Source organism: Camelus ferus, chromosome 19 (assembly GCF_009834535.1).
Source record: "Camelus ferus isolate YT-003-E chromosome 19, BCGSAC_Cfer_1.0, whole genome shotgun sequence".
NCBI classification, from domain to species: Eukaryota; Metazoa; Chordata; class Mammalia; order Artiodactyla; family Camelidae; genus Camelus; species Camelus ferus.
This window is the reverse complement of record NC_045714.1, coordinates 33,584,940-33,603,765: the sequence shown is the minus strand read 5'-3', so window position 1 is coordinate 33,603,765 and position 18,826 is coordinate 33,584,940. Positions and strand designations below refer to the sequence as shown.

At 48.4% G+C, this 18,826-nt stretch overlaps 1 protein-coding gene across 3 annotated transcripts in view; it reads left to right on the top strand.

The window, feature by feature from the left end:
* Positions 1-6,524: 6,524 nt before the first annotated feature.
* Positions 6,525-18,826, top strand: part of TGM6 (transglutaminase 6) — a 39,921-nt gene continuing 27,619 nt past the window's right edge. For all 3 annotated transcript variants that reach the window (XR_004313172.1, XM_032461981.1, XM_032461980.1), the window contains exons 1-3: positions 6,525-6,605; positions 17,181-17,354; positions 17,922-18,164. Coding sequence is in view for 2 of the 3 variants with exons in the window: in XM_032461981.1 (XP_032317872.1) it covers positions 6,599-6,605; positions 17,181-17,354; positions 17,922-18,164 (424 nt within the window). In the remaining variant the exon portion in view is untranslated. The remainder of the gene's footprint in view (positions 6,606-17,180; positions 17,355-17,921; positions 18,165-18,826) is intronic.

The following is an 18,826-nucleotide window of genomic DNA, read 5'->3' as shown; positions in this document are numbered from 1 at the left end:
TTTTGTGAGGACATCATGAGGGCTTTCAAACTCCTCACATGCTGGACCAGGAACCAGAAGTCATCCTCCACTGGCCCTTTCAGCATCTCCACTTCCCTGGGACATGTGGGAACATCTGGATCCCTGCCTGATACATAAAATAGGGCTGCTTCAGGCCCACCTCTCAGGCCTCCTCTTTCCACAGCTGCTGTTTTTCAGCAGAAAATGAGTTTACTAAAAGGATAAGGAGGACCCACAGAAACATTAGAAGCACTCAGCTTCCAGGAATAATATCTGGAACCTCATAACCAGCCTCACAAGAAGAAACAGTAACTGCAAGTGATGATCCTGCCCCTGCCCTGCCAATAGCACCTCTGGGGCAGGAACTCATCCTTGTAGTGTCTGGAAAAGCATAATCACCATAGAAGCTGGTCCCTGCCACCACCTACGCCAGCAAACCATAGAAGCTGGTCCCTGCCACCACCTACGCCAGCAAACCATAGAAGCTGGTCCCTGCCACCACCTACGCCAGCAAACACAAGTTGTGCAAGGAGTTAGTGTCATCAGATTGCACACTTCTGAGCTAGAGACTGGGTGTGATTTAATGAGTGTAGGTCTCAAGCCTGTATCCTAGCTGCAAAGGAGTCTGGACTTTGAATTTTCTGTGTTCTACCTTTGGATATTGGGACTCTTAGAGCTGACAATTCACAAAACTAGCAAGGGCATTCAAAACAGGCTTGGCAGCTAGACCAGATGACACTACATGAAGCAAAAACCCTTTTTCATTCTTTACAGAAATTTTCAAACATACAGTAAAGTTAAAAGAATTATATAGTGAGTGCCATATACCCACCCCCTAGATTCTACCATTAACATTTTACTATACTTGTTTTAGCACACATCCATCCATCTCATTTTTTTTTTGGCTCATTTCAAGGTAAATTGTACACTTCTCTCCAAATACTTCAGTACGTCTGTCATTAACTAGAGTTTGAAATTTGCTTATAGCTTTTATTTCTTGGTTATTAAACTCACATACAACAAAATATACAAATCTTAAGTGCATATCTATTGAAGTTCAACAAATGCCTACACAACCAACACCCCAATCAACTGTCCCAATCAGACTATCATCCCAGAAAATTCCTTCATGACCTTCCAAGTCAATCCCTACGCCCAACTCACCCCTAAAGGCAACCACTGCTCTCATCTTTTCCCACCATATGTTAATTGGCAAAACCTTTTTAATTTTGGCTTTTCCCTCAAAGTAGGACTTGCCAACCAAAACTTCCCCACCTACCCTCCTGCCTCTCTGGGAATTTGGTCCAGAGAGGTGTGGTCAGGTGGAGAAATCTGCTTGCTTCTCCTCCTTTGATCTTCCTTCTCCCTCCAGCAGAGACGGCTTCCTTCACTTCCCAGATGGAAAGGACTGTTCTTAAATGGTATATCTAGAGATCTCTGGCCTTGGCTTATAGTAGTCTCGAGACTCAAATCCAACAGGGCCAGCTCCTGACTGTTAATGGAACTTTAGGGTTTACTAAGCCCTTTTTTGGCAAACCCTTGCTTTGAAGATCATTGCCTTGTGAAGGACAAAACAAGTAGTAACCAAGACAAGCAATCAGGCAGCCAAGGCTGGATGATAGCCCTTTGTTCTTGTCCCCCTCCATCCTTGGCTTTGGAGGGAGGAGAGTCCCAGGACAACCTAATTTACAAGAAATACAGTTGACAATACTTCAAAACGCCATCTCCATTACCGAATGAGTGATCCAATGTGACCCAAGAAGAAGCTCTAGCATCGGTTGCTATCTGGACACTGATATCTCTGCAGATTCCACAGCGATTTGCCCTTTGGTGGGAACAAAGAAGTATTTATGAATGAATTTGGAAGGAAGGAAAAAATGAATGTAGAAGTGGATGAGTAGATCGTGAGCACACAAAGCAAGAACACAGTAAGCTCTGAACGCTTATACCGTCATAGCAGCCTCTAGGTCCTAATGATGTTAGACAGATGGGCTGATGGATGAAGAGGGCAACACCTGGACACTGAGGGCCAGATGTGTCCACTTCTAACCTCCTGGCTTGCCCTGCAGCTTCTGGCCCACATGCAGTGGGCAATAACCAGGTCGGCTGATGATGGTCAAAGAGCAACTTGCCTCTTGGCTGGGCAAGCACCTCCCTCCCAGAGTTTGAACTCTGGCTGTCTATGTCACCATGGTTATTACTCTCAGGATGAGGTGATGTAGCAATGAGTTAGAGTTTCACCGTCTTTTATTAGGTGCTTGATGAATTCGCCCAGTGATGGGAGGGGAACAGAATCAGCTTCCATTTTACAGCCCGGGTCAGCAGAGCCCCAGAGAGGGGAAGGGATGAACTGCCACCAGACCAGTCCAGAGCAAGCTCTGATGGGTCCCTCCGATTCATTGTCCTATGAGGATAAATTCCCAAGACAGTGTAGGCAATTCCTGTCCTAAGTACCCAGGGGATCATAGGTCCAGCTGGCAGCTCAGACCTTGGGATTTACTCATGGGCAGCACCAGGTCTGCATTTGCTGGAGCCACCGGACTCTGGAAATGAGGGTTCCAAGCACCCGAGGACTCTGTGGGCTCCCCTCTGCGGAGCACAGCTGCTCCTGGATTCTTCTGGCCTATGGTGTCTACTTTACTTGAGGTCCGTCCTCTGCGATTTAGGTCAGCTTGTGGTTTTCTCTTGAGGGGCAGAACTGAAATCCTAGAGCGGAAGCATATTCTAGATCAGCAGCTCTCAAACATTATGGTCTCCGGACCTTTTTACACTCTTAAAAATTATTGAGAATCCCAGAGAAGTCTTGTTTTGTGTGGGTTATATTTGGATAGTTACCAATTTAGAAATTAACACTGAGAAACTTACAAAATCTTGATTCATTAACTCGTTTAAAAACAAATAAACCCATTGCATCTTAACACAAATAACAAAACAAACAAACAAAATCCCATATTTTCCAAAACAAAAAATAATATTAGTAAGAGTAGATTATTTTACTCTTTTTTTTTTTCTGGCAAATCTCTTTAACTAAATAGAAGGCTGTATTCTCATACTTGTCTTTACATTCATTTTTTTCCAACTTTTTGCAATATCATGTAGCCTCTGGAAAATTCCACTATACACTCATGATGGAGAGTGAAATAAGCCAAAAAAAAAAAAAAACCTGTAATAATATTATGAAAATAGCTTTAACTTCACAGAGCCCCCAGAAGCATCTTGGGGACCCTGGACTTCTCTTTAAGAACAGCTGCTCTGAATAGCTCATCTTCAATTTTAATGTGCATGCAAACCACCCCAGGAACTGGTACAGTGCAGATTCCGGTTCAGGGAGTCTGGGGTAGGGCCCAGGAGTCTGCATTTCTAACCAGCTATCAGGTGATACCGATGCTGCTGGACCCCAGACCACACTCATGGACTCACAGCTCTGCCTCTGACACTATCCGAGGCAGGACCAGATAGACTCCTGAAAAAGTCATGGTGCTCTCCCAATCCCTACACTTAAAACACAAGAAAACTTGAATTAAACAAACCCAACAAAACTCTTATTTTTCTTAAAGTGATTACTTTGACTTTTTGTTTAAATTAAAAAAAAATTTTAAATTGTGTTTGGTGCCCACACTTTGCTGGTCTTAAGCATGTTAATAATCCATTACTGTTCCAAGGGGAGGAGACTTGCCCAGGCCTCTGCAGCTTTGCCTCCTGGAGAAAGCCCCTCCCCATCATCCACTGCCCACCAAGAGGTCCCTGTTTTCTGTATTCCCCCACCAAAAGGATGGGGCACTTGAGCAGATCTAGGGCTTGGTGCTGGGGAGCAGATGGGAGGTCTGTAGCCCTCAAGATGTCCTCAGTCAAGGAGACTGAAATGAGAGGCACACAAAAATACCAGCCAAAATAGCATTACATTCCTCTATGAGGACAAAAAAAAAAAAAAAAAATCAGGAAACAACCTTAATTCCCGTCAATTTGGGAAGGGTTAGCTAGATCACATACGCTCATGCAAGAAATGCCACTGTTGATGACGGTACACGTCCACAGTCTGTGATCAGAAAAAACGCAGATGTAAGTATGGTATGTGGTTAAGCAGAAACGGCAGGTTACATATCAGCTTCTCTGCACAATGGGATTTACAGAAATGTATTTACATATGTTTGCAGCCGTACGTCTGCTTTCTTCTTTCTGTGTTGCTTCAATTTTCTGCATGGGTATAGTTTACAGCCAGAAAAGCAATTAAACTATTTTTAAAGCATCTATTTATTCCACAGGCACAGATTTTTAACTTGTGAAGCCCCCGCTGTAGGCTGGGCATAGGTCCAGGTGACACTGGGGTATCCTGACTTGCCTGAGTCTTTGGCTCCTGTCTGCCGTCTCTAGTCTGATCATTTAGAATCAGAGAATGTTGGAACCAGTAAGACTCAGCCCACGCCCTTATTTCATGGATGAGGGTGCAGAGGCTCAGAGAAGGTGAGTGACTTACCAAGAGTCACACAGCCAGCTTGGCCCAGAGATAACAGAGTCCAGTCTCCTGGCTCTCATCCCAGGGCTCTACTGCCAGGCTTTGCTGCTCTCCCCTAAATCTGAGTAGGAATTGTTGTTTGAGGTTGTTGAGGCGGGGGTGGTTTTGAATGGCCCGTCTTCTAGGAGCCCCAGTCCAGGCAAATCCAAGATGAAAGATAAAAAGGCCCTGGATGAGACTGTCATTAGTGGGGAGGAGTCTGACCCTGCACAGGCAGAAAAGCAGCTTTGGTAGGATAGGGCCCGGGTCTGCCCGGCCACCGGGGCAGCAGGCTGCAGGGCACCAGGGAAGGAGCCAGGTGCCAGATGTCAGTAATTAAAGGCAATGCAGGCCTGCAAATAGCCCATTAAAGATGTTTGCCCTGCATCAAACCAGCAAGCAGAACTCAACTCCTTTGCCATTTTCTGTAAAAAAACCAACCACATCAAACAATTCAGGGTTTTTATACACTTTCCCAAATGCTTGGGTGAACACAGGGAGTGAGGGCACACAGCGTACAGACCGCCGCCTCCCCTCCATGCCTGTCTCAGGGAGTCTATCCCCTCCCACTCCACACTCCCTCCCTGGCCGGTCCCACCCAACCTCTGATGACCCCAAGTCATTCTCTCAAGGCACTCCCCAACAAAGAGAATCTTCCTCCCAGCTCCCAGGAGAACAAAATTCCCTCCATTTCATCCCACACAAGGCTTTAGAAGCTCTGAAGTCCAGAGCCCTGGACTTTGAGCTAGAATCTTTGAGCCCAGGAATCTTAGACTTTTAAGCTAGAATGGCCCCTGAGAGTACTTTAGCCCAGTCTTTCTTAGTTCACAGTGGGTGAAGCCAGGGTTCTGAGATGAAGAGGTCTTGCCCAAGGTCATGGGGCACTGGTAGCTGCCAGGTCTCTAAGCTCCAGGCTGTAGTCAGCTCACAAAGTTGCATTGGATTAGCCTTGACTTTGAACCAGAGAGCCTCCCTTCTCTATTCCCCACCTCCTCCTGAGAGACTAGGTTGACACCACTCTGGGCGGTTGGACTGTCACAGGGAGGTCCTGCAAGGAGTTCAAAGGACAGAAGACCCTGCAAGAAGTCAGGTTGGGGGTCTCTTTTCAATTTCTGGGATAGATTGAACCCAGGCAGAGGCAAGACAGTATGCCATCCTCATCTCTTTAGCTCGGAAGCCCCAAACATTGAAGGGGCGGACTAGCTCAGAGGTGGTCCAACTCTCAAAGTGCGGGTGATTGAGGAGGAGGTGCAGGGGAGCCAGGATCCCTCAGCACCCAGGCCCTGGCCATGAGTTTTCCTTATCACCCTCTTAGTCACCAAAGAAAGAGAAGTCAGTCTTCATTTTACTAAAATTCAGGGAGGATCACAGACCTTGCTGGGGCAGCGTGACCAGGGCAGGAGCCAGCCTGCAAACCCAAGCCTGTGTGGGTCAAAAGTTTATTCCCCTGAAACTAAGGGCTCCTCCATCAAAGCTGAGCCTGTGGGTGGGTGTGTGCAGCTGTGTGGGAGGGTGTGGCATGGTGGGGCCTTGTCCCTAGGAGAGAATGGTGGGTCACTTCCCCTGCTGATGCCTCTGGAGCCCACACAGAAGAGAGAAAAACTTTCTCTTCTCAGCCAGGAGGGGATATAACAGCCCCAGACCAGATGCCATGAGGCCTGGTGTCCCACCCGCCTCTGCCACTTGTCACCACGTATCCTTAGAGTCCCCTCTCCGAACCTCCGTCTTCTCGTCTGAGCTGTTATGAGGGATGAGGACGGCTGACCATAAAACCAGTTCCCTGGCTCTTTGCCAGGCTCGTGGCCCTCCTGGCCTTCAGTTTCTCCCACAATCCAGCTCAAAGCTTTGGGAGGCCTCTTGGCTGGAGCCCCTCCCACACTGGACACCTTCGAGGTGCAAAGCAAGGCAATTACTGGGTGTTTAGTGTCTTGGAGGTGTCACTGCTAGAGTGAGGAGGGCCACACCTCCTCTTGAATTCTGACTGTCCTGCCTGGGAGTGTCCCAAGGCTCGCCTTATTAAGTGGGGCTGGCTGGCTGCTCAGAAACAGAGTCCTGACAGTCCACACTCCACCGTGCAGAGGAAACAAGGCGTCGTGCAGCCCTGGCATGGCAGGTGAGTGGGCTGGGCCTGGGGGCCTTGGAGCACCAGGGCCCCTGCGAGAAGCTTCTGGAAGCGGGTGTCTGTGGAATGAAACTTTGGTCACTGATTCTCAGGATCGTGAAGCTGCACGGTCCATGAGCTGTTCCTGCCTGTTCAAGAGAACATGGGGTCCCAGAGATGGAAAGAGCCTTCTCCCGACCACCCAGCAAGCAAGTCCGAGACAGAGCCCTTCCCAGACTGGGGCCAGGCCTTCCCCGCATGCCTTGCTGGACTGGAGGAGGGGGGAGCAGAAAGGCAAGTGGAAAGATCTGAAGTCTTCTCACACCCCATGTAGATTACATGGATCCAGAAACATGTCTGGGCAGAGCTGGGGATGTGGGCTGGGTGAGGAGAAAGGAGACGCCCCATGGGCTGCATCCTCTTCAAATTCCCACCTCAAAGATTCAAATGCAAGAGCAGCTCTGTCCAAGGAGAAAAGAGCTATGTGACCTTGAACAAGAGAATTTGCCCTTGGTACCTCCATTTTCCCATCTGTACAATGGGAATTATAATTCAAATCAACTCACAGGCCTGCAGTGAGAACTGTTGAGACCAAGTCTGCCTTTCCCCCCACAATATCTCACATGGGGCTTTGTCAACAATACTCTCAGAAAATGTGCCTCCCCCTCCAGCCTCAATACAGTGAGGGACAAATTCCCCTCCCACCCTGGGAACTTATCTGTTAGTCAACAGTTACATATTTTATACCTATTCTGTGCAGGGAATGGGGTCCAGTGGTGAGCAAGCCAAGTCAACAGAAGCAGGGGTCCTACTCTCATAGGTCTTTAAAGGATATTTCTAATTCTATGTTCCTATTTTCAGTTGTTCAGTATCATGTGACAATTATAGGAGTCTTTTTTATTTTTTGACTTTCAAAGGCAGGTATTTTAATTTCCTTATCATATTTGAACTTTCTCTTCTTACTTTCCCCTGGCAATTGGGAACATTACTGGCATCCTGGGCCCTTCCTCTCTTGGGAGGGTCAGCTCCCCAAGGACTAGGCCTTGCCACCCCAGCTCACCCCCTAGGCTTTTGTTTCCAGAGCTGGAGTGGCTTCTCCCTTTAGTCCTGGGTTAGAGGATGCTGGCTTTGCTTCCTTCAGGATCTGCTTTTCAGGACTAACCTAGAGGTCCCTCTTCCCTAAGTATTTACTATACCATCCACCTTAAACTTGACCAAGTTTAATTGCTGAAAAAGGATCCTTCTAGGATCAAAGTCAGCAATGGGGGTTCCAACATCCGGTCTAACTTACTGGGTGATCATTCGTTTCTTTGAACCTCGATTTCTTCATCTGTAAAACATCAGGGTTGGATTCATCATGCCTAGTATATAAACTGACTATTAAGTTGAATTCAATCCCCAGTCTTCTGGATTTTCCTGGCTTCTTGGAGACCTGCTCCTCAGAGCAGTCGACCAAGCCTACTACACAATCTGTGCATGAATGACAAGACATCAGATCCTGGGTGGAAAGTGTGTGGTCTGCCTGTGGCCCCTTCTCACCCCCTCCCTCATACTGTTCATGGCAGACATCACTAGTTGATGCCAGAGCTCTTCCCTACAGAGCCTGAATGTGGCCCCAGGAGTCTCCTCAACATAGTTCTTCAGGTCGTCCCTACCAGTTGATCAGTGTTAGAAAATGAAAGAAGATCCTTTTCCCATTGTTGAATTATAATAATCTCTTGGCTCAGAAATTCTAAGAATCAAGAATATTCTGTGTGGGGTTGGCTCCAGCTGGGACATTGGGTTGGAGCTGATGGGCCACTGCTTACTGGTGAGAGAAGCCAGCAGTTTCCGACAGGACCAGGAAGGAAAGGGAGACTGGGAAGTAGCCCCAGGCAACTCCTCAATGAATCATTTAGTTGGGGAGATCAGGTGCCCATGATGCACACTAAGAATAAGGTCATAATGGGTCCCATTAAAAACCAATTACATTGAGTCCAGAGTCTGGGAGATGATACTGGTTTCATCAGAGCCTCCTGGGTTCAGCCCCATGGGGTGCCATCCCCAAGCTGGGACAGAGATCTAGGGAGCAGAGCATCATCAGCTCTTTGGTATCACCCAAGGGCAGGAGGAGGAACAGCTAGGGTGAGCTAGGGCTGTGGGTGGGAGGTGATCCTCTGCACATGGACCCTCCTCTCCAAGTAGGACTCTTTCTTAGGCTGATCTCAGGCCAGCTGGTGAGCAAGTGAGCTGGAAAGGAGACGGTGAGGTTGGCAGGGGAGGGAGAGGCAGGTGATAGGCAGGCCAGATGGTGGGGATGGGGGGGCTTGAATGCCAGCATAATGGTCAGGGATTTGATGGCTCTTCAGCAGGGGAAAATGACATGTTGACCCTTGTGCAGTCAGGAAATCCCTTCTCCTCACTGACTCTCAGTTTCTCCATAATAACAGGATGGGTTGAAGAGGATGAACTGAAAATGTTCTGAGGCTCTTGGGGCCTTCAATGATTTAAACAAGAGGTGAAGATGGGGAGTAAAAAGAAAATCAATGCATGTAGGAATTGGGAGGGGAGGACCAAAGTGGTGGGGGAGAAAGGAGGAGGTGATGATATAAAACCCCCACTATTTTTTTTAATTTTAATTGAAGTATAGTTGATTTACAATGTTGTGTTAGCTTTTGGTGTACAGCAAAATGATATAGAAGTATATATTCTTTTTCATAATCTTTTCCATCATGCTTTATTACAGGATAGTAAATACAGTTCCCTGTGGTATACAGTAGGACTTTATTGTTTATCTACTTTCTACATAGTCGTTTGTATCTGCTAATTCCAAACTCCTAGTTTATCCCTCCTCTCCTTTCTCCTTTGGTACCCATAAGTTTATTTTCTGTGTCTGTGAGTCTGTTTCCATTTTGTAAATAAGTTCATTTGTATCATATGTGAGATTCCACATGTAAGTGATGTCATGTGGTATTTGTCTTTCTCTGTCTGACTTGCTTCACTTAGTATGATAATCTCTAGGTCCATCCATGTTGTTGCAAATGGCATTATTTCATTCTTTTTATGGCTGAGTAGTATTCCTTTGTATATATATACCATATCTTCTTTATCCATTCACCTGTCAATGGACACTTAGAAATCCCAGTCTAGTAGTCTCATAACCATGGTACTCTGCTAAGTACCTTATAAGTAAGAAGACCACTCATATCAGCTGAAATTTGTTGTCCTAGAGTTTATTAATGGTTTCTCCTTTCACTCTCAGAATTTGCAGATTTAGGTGATGCATTTACTCATTACCCTATTTAATCATTACCTCATCCACCCCAAAACTCTATGAGGAAATTATTATTATGCCACTTCAGAGAGATCCACTAATTTATCCAGGGCCACACAGCCAATAAATGAAAGATCAGGATTGCATTGTCAGAACACTGGAATGGCAGCCGGGAGTTCTTGTGCAAATACTGAAGATAATTATCTGAGTAATAATACTCACCTTTATTGAGTGCCTAATATGTGCCAGTACTGTTCTAATTACTCTATGTGAATTATTGTATTTAATTCTCACAACTCAAGGAGGGGGCTACTATCATCACTGCCATTTTCACCAGGAGACTGAAGATCAGAAAGGTTCAGTCACTTGCCTCGGGACACACAGCCAACAAGTGGCAAAGTCTGCATTTGAATTCAAGTGTGTGCCTCTGAAATCAGCCTTCTAATTGCTGTGTGAGGTGGAAAGAAAGTCCACGTTTCCTAAGACAGGAAGATGGGGTGGAGAAGGGAAGGAGAGCTGCAGAAGAAGGAAGTCAGGAAGGAAGGGCAGGTTTTGGAAAGTGACTGCCTCAGAGAGAGGGTTTATGGATGGGTGGGGAGCAGATGATGGAGCATAGGTGCTGATCCTCTAAGGTGTGCCAGGAAGCTGCGAGCATTGGCTGTCCTTTTCACAGCCTCGTCCCTGTCAAGGGACAAGGAGTGACATCCATTCATCCATTCAGCCATGAACACTGTGCCCTGGGCCCTAAGCCAGGCTCTCCCAGCCCAGAGAGCATGAAACCCAGGCCTTGCCTTCATGGGGCTCAGTCCAGTGGAGGAGAGAGCGAGAGATGTGAGCAAACAGCTATAACCCAGCTCCCTTGATGATTCACCAGGGATGGAAGCCTTAGTCTCAGACAGAAAAACTCGAGCTAAGCACATGGAGGAAATGATACTGGGTTTATTTTGATGGGGAGTCTGGAAACCAAAGCAGTGACTTCAGGGGTTAGGGCAGGTGTACACTGGTAGCAATGGCAGGTCAGGATTTCTCGGTAACAGCTCTGAAAAACCATCAAGGGGCAACAGGTAGGGGTAAAAGGGTAAGGGTGGGGACAAGTGGGGAGACGTTGCAAGAAAAAAGACCTCAGTTCAGCAGAAGGAAGGACTCCTTAACGTCTGGGCGGCCAATGAGCCGCCTCTCAGAGATATGACGCGGGAACTATGATCAAGTATCCACTGGGAGCTGGGCTGAGCGAACTTGACCTGGACAGGAAGTTGTGAGACAGATGGACTCTGAGATTTGGGGATAATGATAATGGCTGCTCTGACTCATCCCACCCCTCCTGCCCTCCTATGAGGAGCCTATGGAGGCCCCGAGGCTGGTGGGAGCTGGTTTGGTCTGCGACCGGGAAAACAGAAGCCAAGCTGGCATCCTTGGGGCTGGAACCCCTGACCCAGGTCCTGGAACCCTCATCACACCCCCAACCCCCCTTGTCAGCAGCCCTAGGGCAAGCCCGAGCTGAGGTCATTACCACTTAATAACCTTACCCCCTGCTCCTGACTCATTCTCTAAAAAAAAAAAATAAAGTTGGGGCCTGGCCTGGCCTGTCCCCACAGAGGTTGTGGCTTGGCTTTGATCCAGCATGCCCTCAGGCAGGAGTCCCTTTCTTCCATCTCCAGGTCTCAGTTTCTGTCAGTCAGATGGAGACCTGGGCTTCTCATGGCCTTTCCAGCTCTGCTGATATTAAATTAGACAATCCCGTGTGCAAGGGAAATTGGGTGCCTTTCTGTGTTTGGGGGCTAAACAGAGACCACCTGAGCTCAGTTTTCTGGGTGGCCAAAGAGCCACCTCTCAGAGATATGATGCGGGAACTATGATCAAGTATCCACTGGGAGCTGGGCTGAGCGAACTTGATCCAGACAGGAAGTTGCGAGAGAGATGGTCTTGAGATTTGAGACTTGAGACTTGAACTACTGGGCTCACTCTGTGTGAAGGCTTCAGTCCTACTTTCAAATGGGAGAACAGGCCAGCCACGGGCACTAAGGTTCGGCTCCTGCCTCACCAGGTCGCTGTTGGACCTGGATCCTGCACAGACCTCACTCACCCACCACAGCGGTGCCCGCAGGAGCTCCCAAGCTGGGACGCATGCGTCAGCCAAGTCAGGTTCCTTCCCACGTTCAGTCATTATCCCCATTATCTAGGCCAAACTAGAACTAGCCTTTCCCCTGAGTCTCAGGCCTGGGTTTGAGACAGTAGCACCGTCCCAGCACAAGTGGAGACCAGTTAGAAGACTGTGGCCATCTAGATGAGAGAGGCATCGGCTGCTTGGCCCAGCGTAGCGGTGGAGACGGAGACGTGGGGTGAACTTGGGGCGGGTTTTGGAGGTGGTGCTTTCTGGACTTGATGATGGATTGTATGAGAGATGTGAGAGCAAAAGGGAGTCAAAGCAGATTCCTCGGTTTGGGCCTGAGCTCCAGGGCAGATGAGATGCCACCTACCAAGATGCGCGAGAGCAGGGATTTGGGGATGGGATGGGCATGCTAGGTTGCATTTGCCTAGAAGACCACCAAATGGAGATTGCAAGTAGATGGTTGAATATATTGTTTGGATTTCAAAGAAGTTAGAGTGGAAATATAAACTTGGGTGACAGCAGCAACAGACCTCAATCCAGACAACTTCATTTCATCAAAAAACTTCCAGTAATGGTGAACTTCAAAAGGCAAGAGTTTGAGGGCCCCATTCGTTTCCTCCTGAGGTGCTCCTTGTATAAATGTTCCCACCTCTCCCCCAGTTTCATATCCCAAGCAGGACTTAGAGGAGCCGTCTTTGCCAGGCCACCAAGGTCCTGAGATGCCTCACCCCAGAGAGAGGGCACCTGGTCCCCACAGACGTGTGGAAGTCAAGCAGGCCGCTCCAGGGATATTTTTCCAAATAAAATCTGCTCTAAACTGAGTTGCTCGCTCCACCTCTTGATATAGAAAAAACTAGTAGAATTTCTGAAATTCTTCCTCACTGTGGCTGCATGAAAAATCACCCCATGACACTGGCTTAAAACAGTAACAGTCATTGATTACCGTTCTTACTCACAGAATTGGGGTCAGGGTCCAGGTTTGTCTGACTCCAAAGCCTGTGTTTTCTCCATCCCACACTCCGGCTATTCAAGATTTGACCATTTCTGGTCTCAGCCCATGGTTGTCAGAGAGGCAGTATAGCATAGAATTCTGATACCACCATGATGAAGCTGTGTGAATTTCATCAAGTTACTTAACCTTCTGTGCCTCAGTTTCCTCATCTGTAAAATAGGGGGTGATAATAGTGCTTACCTGACAAGATTATTGTCAAGATTAAATGAGTTTATAAATGTAAAGCACAGAGGACAATGTCTAACTAATGGTAAATACATATTATATATAAATTATATATATTAACTATTCATCTTAGTCTTATTATTCTTATCATCATAGTTAGGGGCAGGGTGGCTTTCTCATCCTGGGACAGCTTTACCCAGCATCTGAGGTAGGGTTCGCATGTTGGAAAGAAGAGCTGAATGTTATTATTGAAGAAGGGTCCTAAAAATCTGTCCAGACACCAGAGTTTCATGTTGAGATTAGCAGATATGAATCAACAACCCAAACTGAAATGGGGAAGATGTGTCGTATTTGCTGACACTACTTAAATCGAATTAAATCTAAGTCCTGGTCCCACTAGGCTTGTCAGAAAATTCCATCCCAGTTATTGCTGCGACTCCCTCCGTGTTTCAGTTATCTGTTATTGTGCAAGAAATCACCCCAACACTTAGAGGCTTAAAGCAACAGCAGTCATTCTCTCACTCACGAACCTGCGATTTAGACAGAGCGCAGCGGGGACAGCTTGTCTCTACTTCATTTGATATGGGTTGGCGCAGCATGACTGGGGGCGGGAAGATTTGCTTGCAAGATGGCTCACTCCTGTGGCTGCCAAGATGGTGCTGGCTGCCAGCTGGGAGCTCGTGGGTTGGGCTGGTTCCTTTCCACATGGGCTTTTCCAAGGGCCATTTGACTTTCTTCATGGGACTTTTGGGTCCCAAGATCAAGAACTCAAAGGAACCAGGCGGGTGCTGGCTGTCGGCTAGGAGCTCATTGGGCTTTGGTTGGGGAGTCTTGGCTCCTCTCCATCTGGGCTTCTCCAAGAGGCATTTGGCCTTTTTTACGGCGTGGCCATTGAATTTCAAGACCAAGAGCTCTAGGGAATCAGATGGAAGCTGTATCAATTTTTATGATCTAGTGTTGGAAGTCACAGATTGTTACTCTGCTTTAACCACAAGTCCTCCCAGATTCAGGGGGAGGGGATATATATCCCACTTCTTGATGAGAGAAGTATCAACATCATATTTATAAAAAGAGTATTTGGGATGGGAGATATTATTGCAACCATCTTTGGAAAGCACAGTCTGCTGCTCCCGTAACCAAAAGGTTAAACAGAAGTTCTAGAGTCTAAAATGCCAGGCATTTTTGTCGCCTCTCTCCAGACCTTGGCCCAGACGAACCACTGCTCTGATATGCATGGTCCAAGCCCGTGTTGTGTTTTAGGGTCTGGGACTTCTGGGTTTGTGCACTCCTGTGAGGTCAAAGGTAAGGGCAGTGTAGCCCAGGGGTTCCTCGCACACACAGACTCAGGAGCCAGATTCCCAGCTCCTTCACTAATAGGCTGTGTGCCTCTGAGCCTCAGCTTCTTCAGCCGTGAAGTTGGGATAATAATGCTAATGCCTCCCTCATATGTTTTATGAAGATTAAATGAGCTAATGTTTATAAAATATTTAGAAAAGTGCTTGGTTCATAGAAAGTTTTATTAAATAAAACCTATCCCCTATACTTCAATAACATATATATTTATATATATACACACATACATACACCATTTAAAAAAAGAAGAAAAAACCTATCCAATAGTCCAGTCAGCAATTCCTGGGCACTTACTGTATGCTGGGCACCAAATAAAATAGAACCAAGAGCCACATGGCAGGTGCCCTTGGGCAAAGAGTACTTGATGATATTACTTCAGTGGTCCTCAACCGTGGCAGACTATATTTCACAGGATGGCCAGATCAGTATACATCTCATCTCATGTGTTCTTATGATGTGACATTGACCCATTTTCATCAAGGAGTGGGGTGTGCTCCATCCCCTTGAACCTGGGTGGACCTCACAAGATTGTTAGGAAGCATAAATATTTGCAAAGATTTTATTATGGCTATTTTTAATTATTCCAAACCTAACATTTGATTAAACTCAGGTGGGATGAACTCTAGTGGAAGGACAACGATGCCTTGTCAGAGGTGGAGCCAGGCATCCAGTCCGAAGGGGCCTAGGGGAGACAGGGAAGTGATGATCAGGCAGGACTGTGGGCAGATGGCTGGAGAGGCAGCTCCAGCAAAGGGGAAAGGAGCCATGAGAGGGGAGATGAGCTGGAGAGGAGGGAAGCAGGGGGATCCTGCAGGATCCTTTGTCTGAGATGGAGTTTGGATGGGTTGGAAGGGGCAACGGGGCATCCAGGAGATGGTGGCGAGCAGGTATGCGACGAGATGAAAACCTGTGTGAGGAAGAGCATCCCACAGCATCCCATCAGGCATCATGATTAATCTTCCACTCTGTGCCACAGGAATCTTACCAAGGTGTAAATCTGACCATCGTGCCCCTGCTGAAAACAGTTGCGGACTACCCCCGCCCTCGGGAAAAATGTTACACTCATCCCCATCCGAGCTTGGCGATCTGGCCCTGCAGACTCCTCTCACCTCACTGCCTTCCCCACACATCGATGGGCTTTCCCTTAACGGTGTAGAAGTCACCGGGCTCCCTCCTGCCTCCATGCTTAGGGGCCAGGATTGCACAAGCCCTGTGTTCTGTGCTCTTGGGTCTCCCTACACCTCTCCTTGAAGAACTTTCCAAAGCTTGCTCTTCGATGTTTGAGATATATCTGCTCAGTGCTGACCGCTGGACTGTCAGCTGCTGGTGGCAGGGCAGGTGTATATTTCATGAACTATGGGTCTGCAGCACCCAGCACACCCGACACCTGGATGAATGAACCTTGAGTAGGTGGAGGCAGGTGGAGCCTGGGTTGAGGCTGGGCATGCCGCCTACCTGTTCTCTGACAGAGCCCCATCTAGTTCAAGTCTCAGCCTCAGCACTGCCTTCTCAAGCAAGCCTCGCACATTACCCTTCTGTTACATGTTCTTTCAGCTCCATGTACTTTTCCTTGACAGTGTGTATCCAAATAATAATTAGCTATTTGTGGACTCACTGATACTTGTCTGGAATAGAGGAACCCACATTTATTGGGTGAGATGTTCTATGGGCTGTGAATGGCAGGCAGGTATCCTCACAATCACTAGACAAGGTACTGTTATTCCCACCCTACAGAAGGGGAAACTGAGGCACAGAGAGGTGAAGCAGAAGGTAGGTTAGCAAGTTGATGACCAAGTCAGAATTTGAACCCACACCAGCTGACCCCAGAGGCTGTGCTCATAACCACAGAGCCACAAGGCCTCACTGCGTCTCCCTCCATCTATCTTGTTCACCAGTATGTCCCAGTACCAGACACCAGCCTGACACAGAGTATACAGCCTATCCCAATATTCACAGAACCGCATTTGCAAACTGGCCTGCTCACTAAAATGTATTTTTAACTCCAAATCGGTCTTCTCGGAGCTTTCATGGTCATTGGCAGTCACGCCCAGGGTGGTGACAAACAGGATCACCTAACATGCCCGTTCCCAGCAGAGGTCAAACAAGGTGACACTCTGCCTTCTCGCTTCAGTGCTCAGACTTAGATTCATGTCCTTTCACGTGTATTTAATGCCATCTTTTTTTGCTTTTTTGTCCTTTTTTTGGTGATCTTGCCGTGTCAAATGGCTCCGAGCATAGCTCTGCAGTGCTGTCCTGTGTTCTTGAGCACAGGAAGGCTATGACACACATGCCTTATGGAGAAAACACATGTGTTGGACAAGCTTCATGCAGGCGTTAATCGTAGTGCTGTTATCCATGAGTTCCGTGAATCTGCAATGTATTGAATGAGATGTCTTTAAACAGAAACACATAAAATGGGTTATGTTTTGTTCAGCTAATGAAAAAGTTGTGACCAGAGGCTCCCAGGAACCGAGCCCTGTGTTTTCCCCCAGGAGCAATGGTTCAGCACTGGCTCATTCAGTGTTCACGGAGACTCCAGCATAGGGACCAAGAATAACCAGAAACTGCTGTACGTGCTAAATAGTGCTTCCGTGAGCAAATGGCAGGCAGGTTGAAGTAGATGGGAGGGCGAGCCAGGCATAGATGAGAAATGTCCAAGGGCCCGGCCCATCTCCCTGTCCTCCTCCCACCCAGGGATCAGAGTCACCGAGGTGGACTGGCAGCGGCCAAGAAACGGCGCTGCCCACCACACCGAGGAGTACCCGGGCCCTGTGCTGGTCGTCCGCAGGGGCCAGAGGTTCACCTTCACGCTGAAGATGAACAAACCCCTGGAGAGCGAGGAGACCCTCATCTTCACCGTGGAGACAGGTACCTGGCTAGCCAGCGCCCCCTGATAGTCTGCCATCGGAAGGATGGGTCTTGTGACTTGAGACCTGAGACACTGGGGTCATCAGCCCGGATTTCAGGGGGAGCAAGTCCCTGTAGGCAAGCTGAGCCCCAAACCCTGGAGGCTTTGGGTAACAGCTTTCTGGGGATGGCTGGAAGGCGCTGCCAGCAGGCAGCAGGACAGGTGGGGTGACAACCTTGGAATCCTGTGCCCACCAAGGAGGCCAGGGCTCCGAGAGGGGCTGGAAGTTTATCAGGCATTTTGGAGCCCAAGCTTTACTTTCCTGACCAGACGTAAGGCAGACTAGGGGTTCAGGGAGTCCTGTTACTTTCTTTCTGATCCGGGAAGTGGGCATGAGTCGGGACAGCTGAGGCGGACGCTGCTCTGCCACGGGCCCTCTGGCGTCTCGGTCAGGTGCTTCTCCACATCAGTGTCCCAACAGTTCAGGGGGCAAGAGTTGGCTCTACAGGTCTGTAGCGTTTCTGCTTCTCCAGAGCTTTGCTTCCTGGCGGCCACTGGGTCTCCTGATTCCCTCTCCTCTCTGCCAGGACCCCAGGCCTCTGAGGCCCTTCACACCAAGGCTGTGTTCCAGACAACAGAGCTGGAGGTGCGCAATGCCTGGACGGCTGTGAAGGAGACTCAGACGGAGAACACCATGACCGTCAGTCTCATCAGCCCTCCCAACGCAGTCATTGGCCGCTACCAGCTGAGCACCAGGGTGTCCTCTCGCCGCAGAAACAGTGACCGGAAGCTGGGCGAGTTTATTCTCCTTTTCAACCCATGGTGCCCAGGTAGGAGCTCCCAAGTCAAGGACAAGGTTCTCCTGGAAGCTGTCCTTCAGGAGGGACTAGGAGGCAGGTTAAGGGACAGGGGGGCAAATGCCAAGGGCTTGGCAAGAGCCAGGCCTAGGTGGAGGCCAGCACTGGGCAGAGGAAGCTGATAGCCGGTAGCAGGTGCTGCAAAGCAGTCTGTGCCAGAGGCGCGGGAATTGCTGTGTATATGGAGGCCAGTGGGCAAGGATGGGGCCTAATGGCAGGAGAGGCCAAGGGGTGGGTAAGAGCCAGGTTTTAGCCATCAGACAGCTTTAGTTTAGTCCCAGCTCTGCTACGTTGCTTCCCTCTATGAGTCTCAGTTTCCTCATCTGTCATATGGGAATAATAACAGTGCCTACCTGTTAGTGTTGAGGTGAGAATTCATAGAGCTAATGCTTGTAATATACAACACACACCACAAGGAGTACTGGGGTCGGTGTTCATATTAAGGAGTAAGTCAGTAAGCAGTAGCCTGGATCAATATTCTTATAAATATCTAAGAACTATGATGCTTCGGGTAACATCCAGGTAGGTCCTAAAATCCCTTCATCTTGGGCTGTGTTGGGGTCCCCCGGCCTGGGGAAGGGCCGGCCAGGTGGAATGGGGCTTGGCCAGGAGGCAGCCTGGGAGCCTGCAAGCCC